Source organism: Vanacampus margaritifer, chromosome 1, assembly GCF_051991255.1.
Source record: "Vanacampus margaritifer isolate UIUO_Vmar chromosome 1, RoL_Vmar_1.0, whole genome shotgun sequence".
NCBI lineage: Eukaryota > Metazoa > Chordata > Actinopteri > Syngnathiformes > Syngnathidae > Vanacampus > Vanacampus margaritifer.
Genome location: NC_135432.1, coordinates 64,336,173 through 64,344,147, shown reverse-complemented (window position 1 = coordinate 64,344,147; position 7,975 = coordinate 64,336,173). Strand labels below are relative to the sequence as shown.

The 7,975-nt window shown below is 38.8% G+C and overlaps 1 protein-coding gene across 2 annotated transcripts; it reads left to right on the top strand.

Moving 5' to 3' along the window:
- Window positions 1-255: 255 nt before the first annotated feature.
- LOC144048571 (TLE family member 5-like) lies at window positions 256-7,448 on the top strand. Of its 2 annotated transcripts, none has more exons than XM_077560710.1 (7): window positions 256-678; window positions 2,245-2,342; window positions 2,475-2,538; window positions 2,622-2,666; window positions 2,764-2,826; window positions 4,678-4,752; window positions 5,573-7,448. In XM_077560710.1, the coding sequence occupies exons 1-7, from the start codon at window positions 652-654 to the stop codon at window positions 5,831-5,833; spliced, it is 633 nt and encodes a 210-aa protein (XP_077416836.1). In that variant the 5' UTR covers window positions 256-651; the 3' UTR covers window positions 5,834-7,448. The 2 variants fall into 2 exon arrangements, with proteins under 2 accessions (XP_077416836.1, XP_077416828.1); XM_077560702.1 differs by having other exon boundaries at window positions 2,242-2,342.
- The last annotated feature ends 527 nt before the right edge of the window (window positions 7,449-7,975 follow it).

The following is a 7,975-nucleotide window of genomic DNA, read 5'->3' as shown; positions in this document are numbered from 1 at the left end:
ATTTTGACACCCCTACTAAAAACCAAAAAAAAAAACGAACACAACAACATTGCTGATAAAATGTCTTCTTTGACGAAAAAACAGGAGATGCTCGTTTTCAGTGAATTTTTTATTTTATTTTATAAGCATTTATGGTTGTTATAAAAAAAGGCTGGGGTTGGCGTCAGTTCACATCTTCACCGAGAGGGCGCTGTCGGGTTAGGGAGTCGCTGACGCTACGGTCGTTTTCTCGTTTTCTCCTATGCACCAAAGCAGGAAGCACCACAGAAGAAGAATAGAAGCAGGAGCGTTGCGGGCTCATGTGTCAACACATCTAGTCGAGCTTTCCCGGGGGGAGACGTAACGTTATTATAGAAAAAAATAAATAAACATCGCATTCTTTTGAAGCCTTTTAAAAAATAATACGTTTTTACCCTATAGTGGCGTCTTTTGCCGCAAAGACGACCAAAAGACGGTGTCGGCCCGTGTGAGTCGTTTTGAAGCGAAGCGAGCGTTTCGAGCGATGACGGGGTACAAAGTGCGAATAGCAATCATTTAAAATCCCATATCCGGGAACGCGTTCGCTTTAGCCGGATAGCAAGCTCGCTCGGGGCTCAACACGACGGAGACTCCTCGGCGAGCGACGCTGCTGCTTGCTTGCTTGCTGCTGACATGATGTTTCCTCAATCCAGGCACTCGGTGAGTAGTTGTCCGCTTGGTGCAAACTCGTCAAAGTCAAGTCAGCTGGCTGCTTGCTTTAGCCTAGCAGCTCGGCTAGGCTAAGCTATGCTAACGTTAGCTGACGCCGCAGGACATAAAATGGCAGTTTTTTTCCCTCTTCCTCCACAATGCCTCGCGTCCTTGACATGTTTTTTCCCCCACTTACGTCCACGTAATATCACCGTTAACGCGTGTGGTAGCTCGCCAGTAATGAGTGGGAACGCGTTAGCCTAGCCTAGCATCGCTCACTGTACTGTATGTACCCTAATGTATACAAATAACTACCATTCAAATGCAGTGGGTCAATACTTGTTTGTGAGTGTTTAAAATGTTTAAGATGCGTAATAATTCGCTAACACGTTTAAAAAAAAAAAAGTATTATTCTAACTCATTTTGTGTTTTTAAACGTCCCTCAAACGATTCGAAGCATTCCAACATCGACATCAGATTAAAGGTTGAGTTACACGAGATCAGCATTACCAGACAAATCTTTGAAAAACGATTCCAATTATGTAAGTATCATTTTCCCGTGACAGATATTGAAGTTATGACTCATTAAACTCAGTGAAAATGCACCAATGTCTGGCTAAAGTCCTAATGCAAAGTCGTCGACAGGAAATCTTACTTCGACCAAAATAGAAACAGACACCATGACGCTTATTATATCGAATTAATTAGTACATTGATTTGATCATTCCAGCCACTGCTCAGATCATTGGATAAATGTCACGATAACAAAAATCATAATTTGAAAGATACAGTGAATATTACATAATTGTTTTCGAGAGAAAATAATAAAGCTTCCTGTGTACAATTGTGAAGTAATATGAATGTAGTAAAATATGCCAAATAGGGCAGCTCGATTATGGGGGAAAAAAAATTCAGATTATGCAAATAATTATTTTATTTTTTGTTTTTTGCAAAAAAGAAAATATTAAGACTAGTACAATTATTTGAAACGGTTTAATTATGTAAGTTACTTTTGGACCAAACAAGATTTATCAGTCATTTTAAAATGAAAATAAAAAGGTGCAAATATATGCATTTAAACAATTCAAAATTAGCATTAAAAGTCTTTTATTTTTGTTTCCGATTATGACGATTTATTAATTGTGGAGTGTAATAATGGAAATTGTAATTGTATTTCGATTAATTGCACATTCCTAATGGCAAACAAGGCGGAATAACTACAACATTGCTGTACATTTTTTTATAACAGGTGCCAAAATAAGAGCCAAGAATGAACAAACACCCCAGAAGTTGTTAGTAGGCATCGTAAGGATTAAGGAACAAACCTAATGGAGACATTTGTAATTGATCAAAATCCTGGAATTAGTATTTGGGGTCAGAGCAACATCACAAGGGACATGGTTAATTGTATGCGCAAAAAAATTGTCCGTTAGTGGATTTATTTAATCTTGTGCATGAAATTGATTTACGGGCTTATCAAAGACCCCACCTAAGGAGAATAAAATCAAATGAAAATGATAAGAGTAGTATCAACGCTGGCATTTCTAAGGTCTCTTGTGGTGATTTTGTCAGCAGGCATCCGCTCAATCTGGACAAGCTCTCAAGTTCACCACATCTGACTCGTGCGATCGCATCAAAGACGAGTTCCAGTTCCTTCAAGCACAATACCACAGGTAATTGTGCAAGTTGTCGACAGAGGCTCAGGCTACCTGCCGTTTGACATTAGATTTGTGCCACAATTTCACGTTTTCAAGTATGTTTGTGTTTGTCTCTTTTTTTTTTTTGCACTGTTGCATGTCGTCCAGTCTCAAGTTGGAATGTGACAAACTGGCTTCTGAAAAGTCCGAGATGCAGCGTCACTACATCATGGTGAGAACGTAAAATCAGAAGACAATTTGCATCAACCGTGCCTGCGGATGTTAACATGCTTTGTGTCCTTGTGTGTGTTTCAGTATTACGAAATGTCATACGGACTGAACATTGAAATGCACAAACAGGTAAAAAAAATAAATAATAATCTGCGTCCACATCGTTGACTCGTCATTGTTGCGCTTGTTTTCAAATTCTCACCACCCGGTTGTGTTTCCCACTCAGGCTGAAATAGTCAAGAGACTAAACGGCATCTGCGCTCAGGTGCTGCCTTACCTGTCGCAGGAGGTAAGTCCCATGCGTGTATGCTGTGTCTGTGTGTGCGCTTGCGTCAAGCCTTATTAAATAAATAAATATTTGAAGGACCTCTAAAAAAAAAAAAGCCACATTAACTCTTTCACTGCCACTGACGTTTAAAGACGTCAAGTAAAAACCTACGGAGCACTGCCAATGACGTCAAAAGACGTCATCCAATTTTTTTTTTTTGAAACGGGTGGGGGGAAGCCTTCCGGAGATGTGCTGAAAATTTTAACCAGGTTTTTTGAGCCTAATTACTATTTTTGACCCCTAGAGGGCAGCGATGACTGTCTTTTGACAAGATCGGGTGGGCGTCAGTAGAGGCGGAGCTAGAGCGTCAGGGCAGGAGATCAGAATAGAAAACAAAGAAAAATGGCGACCGGTTTGCGAGGAGCTCACGCCCGAGCCGTTTTATTTCAAAGACAAAAGCATCGACCAAAAAGAGCACATTGATGACAACGATGATCATCATCATCGATGATGATGATGATGATGATGATGATGATGACTCCGTGGATGGAAAGCATTGACACGGCAGGAGAATACGTGGGGGGGGGGGGTCTAGATGGCTGAGGAGGAAACGCAAAAGTTGCCCGTTTGCAAAGCAGCTCTACACTTACTAGACAAAAGCGATCGACCAACACTAAAAGAGCACATTGATGACGACGATGATCATCATCGATGATGATGAAGGTGAATCCGAGCTTGACGGCGAAATTGGAAAAGACGCGGAGCACAATCGAGCACGCACAGGCGGACGTTCGATCGGACGACGGAAAGTGCCCCGAGTCCAATGCATATTCATCGGAGGAAGTGTGTACAGTCTGCTACTTGCTTTTTATTCCCCGGAAAAAAGGCCGTCAAGGAAGTGTAACGTTTGCACGTTGCACAATGTGAAAGTGAAAGTAAACTGTTGTGCGAGTCCTGGCGTCTCCTTGCACGCAGGAGAGCGTTACAAAAAGAAAAACTGTATTTGAAACATCCACATAATTGTAAGTAGTACCACAGTTGCACACATTTGTAAATAGTTTGCGAAATTGTTTTGTCAAATTGTTACACTGTTGAATGGAAATAAACGTATTTTGCAATCAAAAAACACTTTTTCATTGTTGGTGAAAGCGTTTTACAGAAGTAAAGCACTATTTAGGTGTTTGTGGCATCATTCATGGACAAAAAGAAGTGTACAATTCACTAGAGTGCATGAAATAACATCGTTTCACAAAAAGCTCTTTTTCTCCGTTTTTTGTTTCAAAACAGAGAATTTCGGTGAAAGTAACCATTTTTTATTGTTGATTACTGAGGAACGGAATAAGGTAGAAACAAACTTTTTTTTTTTTCTGATGAAAGATGAGAGTCCAATCTTTCATTTGGTAGTATGTGTGTTTCCATAGTCCAAACACAACATTTTCTGTGGACCTTGAAAGATCAGTCAAAATGCTTAATTCGGCTGGCACTGGCGACATCCCGTTTCTGAAAACGTCTGGCAGTGAAAGAGTTAATCTGAAACAGAGTATTAGGCTGCAGCTATCAAAAAATTGTATCTACCAATTATCCAATCACTAATTGGATAAAAATCCTGGAAAAACTATTTGTGCACATATTTTTCATAACCACACCTTTATTGCTACTTTTGGGGCTATACATTTCCACGTTGAAAACAATTCCCATAAAATGGAATGTTTTCTAGTAATAAAAACATTTTTTTAATTTAATGACTTTTTTTTTTTTTTACATACAATTAAATCATTTTCTGTTCCTTTTTTTGTTACATCATGATAGTTATAGATGAAAAAAAGGATGTTTGTTTTTCCATCAAATGATATCGTCTCTTTTTTTTTCCAGCACCAGCAGCAAGTAATGGGCGCCATCGAGAGAGCCAAGCAGGTCACGCCCCCTGAGATGAACTCCATCATACGGGTGAGTCAACGTGTACATTTTTAAATAAATGTTTAAAATCACTAATTATATATATATAATTATTTTTTTGATTTATTTTTTAATATTTTTTTTAACTACAGTTTACAGCTGGGTTGGCATTGCAATTGAGATGTTCTCAATTGCCATTCCTGGATAAATAAAGACTAAATAAATAATAATTTTGCATTTTTCTTATCTAAAATATGTATTTAGCTCTTCCAAAATATTTTGCCTTGTAAATGTATAACTTTGATTTTAATTTTATAGATTGTTTTAAATAATTATTTTTTCTTTAATACAATCTTGCTAATCATTTAAGCGGAACAAAATTAAATTTAGGTTTTTTTTGTTTGTTTTTTTGGGGCATTTCCTTAGCTTTAAACTGGGTCAATTTGGCCCCCGGGCATGTTTAAATATCCCATCGTGCCAGAAATAAAAATAAATTAAATAAAACAAAACTTTTTGTTGTTTGTATCGGCCAAATTGACCCCCGTCCATAACAGGAGATTAGATTACCTCAAATGTTGCCAATATGTCAGATGTTTCCCGAGATATGACATCACGGGTCGCTCCAATTTGTTTGAAGGTGTCATATATCGTAATATGTGTAAACGTCCATGACAGTGACGAGATTGGCGCAGAAGTTGCTGTAAATGTCATTAATGTATATTTACCAGTTGTTCACACTGAAATGACCATTTCAACGACACGCAAAAAACACAAATAAACTAGTTGCGTTTTTTTTAGTGCGGTAAGTCGAGGCACTATCATTCTACACGCATGTGTAAGCGCTGATGTCCTCCTGCACGTGTGCGTATAGCAACAGCTCCAGGTGCAGCACCTGTCGCAGCTCCAGGGCCTGGCTCTTCCGGTGGCTCCTCTGCCTCTGGGCCTGACTCCGCCCAGCCTGCCGGCGGCCTCGTCCGGCTCTGGCCTGCTGTCCCTGTCCTCCATCCTGGCCAACTACTCGCACGGCCAGGCCGCCCAAGCCGCCAAGGAAGACAAGGCCCGCGGGGACGCCGCCCAGGCCCAAGCCGACAGGCCGCCGCCCAGACCCGAGGACGGCGACAAGTCCGACTAGAGGACCACCGCGCGGGGTCACGGCTGGAAAATGGCGGCGGCGGACTGTTTGTTCTCAGTCGGCGTCACGTGTACATATTTGCGCTTGTAATGTTCAAGCATAAAAAAAAAAAAAGAAGAAAAGGTAAAAAAAAATCTGAAAAAAAGTAAAAGAGTCAACGTTAACTCTTTTTACTGTCATTCCTCCTTCACCTGTAAACGGCACAAATCAAAATGGAGTCAGCCCGCCTCTAAAAGGCACGCTTAGCGGAGTTAAACCGACCAACGAGCCATTTGTCACTTTTGACTAAACGCAAGTTTTTCTATATCATTTGCAAGTGGCTGACCAACCACTGGTCTGTCCGTTGTACCTCAATCTCATCCAAAGGCATTTGGGTCCATTCAAACATTTGTCTGAAAAAGAAGAGACAAGAAAAACCCACATTAGACGAAGCGAGCCTGTGCGAAACGCAAACGCGTGCTGCGTGGGAGAGGAGGTGAGAGGAAGTGCGCGCGTGTGAACAAATGAAAATGCTTGTTTTTTGTTTTCTTCTCTTTTTGCACCTTTTTGTCCAAATCCGTATGCTCGCTACAGCTCCCCCTGCTGGCCTGCTCCTCCTCCTCCCTTACTTGAGATTTCAAAAAAAAATAAAAGGCTGCATTGCAATTTAGTTTTGACAAATTTAACATTTTCACTTAAAAGAAAGAAAAAAAAACCTCCCAAAATAACCACTAAGCAGTCACAACCAAAGTTACAACTTGATAAATTATTTCTTTTTCATGAAAATTGATGAACTTAATTCTAAACTAAACAAAAAGAGTAAAATGTTGTTTTTTCCCCTCTTGTGTAAAATGGTTACTTTTCCTTGTCATTCCAACTTTGTGGCAAAAATAATGAAGTTTTAAGTCTTCAAACAGTTTTTTGCTGGCTTGTCACCATTGTGGAAGCAAAACTGTTGTTTTCACTTTAGGCCAATAGGGGGCGGCAGTGGACTGTCATTAGATCTTGGTATGACGTCACCCTGAGTTAAGAGCGCTTTGATGACTAAAATCTACACTTCGTAAAAACATACAATTCAATTTTTTTTCTAATTTTCTGTTTTAATTATTTTTCTTTTATATAGTATGTTTTTATTTTCTGTATTTTTTAATTTCATTTAGTAAAAGCACTTAAGTTTCGTCTGTGTGCTCTTTTGATTCTAAAAACATTAATGATAGTAATAATCTTTATGTTCTCCCAGGCAAGTGGTGTGTTTTGTTTGCGCGCTGTGAAGGGCCAATTTGTATACATTTGAATATATCAATATATGTATTTTTAAAGCATTTTTGTATGTTCCAAAGCTGCTTTATAACCTGTCATGAAAATAGCACATTTGTGTGTGCGTGCGCATCATTTTCTTTTCAAGTTCTGTAAGTTCTTTTCTCACTTTGTAAATGTTTGATCCTCTTTTGTGCAAAGATAATGAAAAAAAAAAACAACAAAAACAAACCATGTGTGTAACTGAATATGTTAAACAAAAAAAATGTGTTAAGAAAGCAAAAGTGTACTACGCTAACAACGACAAGAAGTAATGCATGGCGCTTTTAGCAGTAAGGAAGCTTTTCTGGTGCCTTACAAATAAAAGATGTGATTGGAACACTGCTGTCTGTTTTACCTCGCTAAATGAAAAGCAGAAATGCATTTAGAAAATTAAAAATGTTTGTATTGAAAAAAAAAAACGAGATTTTTTTTTTTCGGTCTGTCAACTTGAATAAGGAGAAGGATCAAGCCAAGAATGAGTTGAGAATTTTTTATTGATTAATGAATCATTCGTATACGTGATTACAGCTAGAAAGGACAGCATTGAAGATCATACAAGCGCTTGTCTTATTTATCTGCCTCTGGCCACAAAGTATAGCTAGCGCTGCTCCACCTGTAATCCAGAGTATTGTCCCTGACAGTAGTCAATCATCAAATGATTCGTAGTGTACCAGAAAAAAAAATGTTTTCAAGATAATACAATGAATCAAATCTAAGCAAATCTGTTGTTTCACTTATACAATTATAGTTAATGAAACTGAATTGCCCTAAAAAGCCATGATGAATGTCATTTTAAAAATGAAAATTTTAAAGAAAAAGTTAAGAATACTGTACACCGTATTTCCAGAAAACGTCGCTCGCACA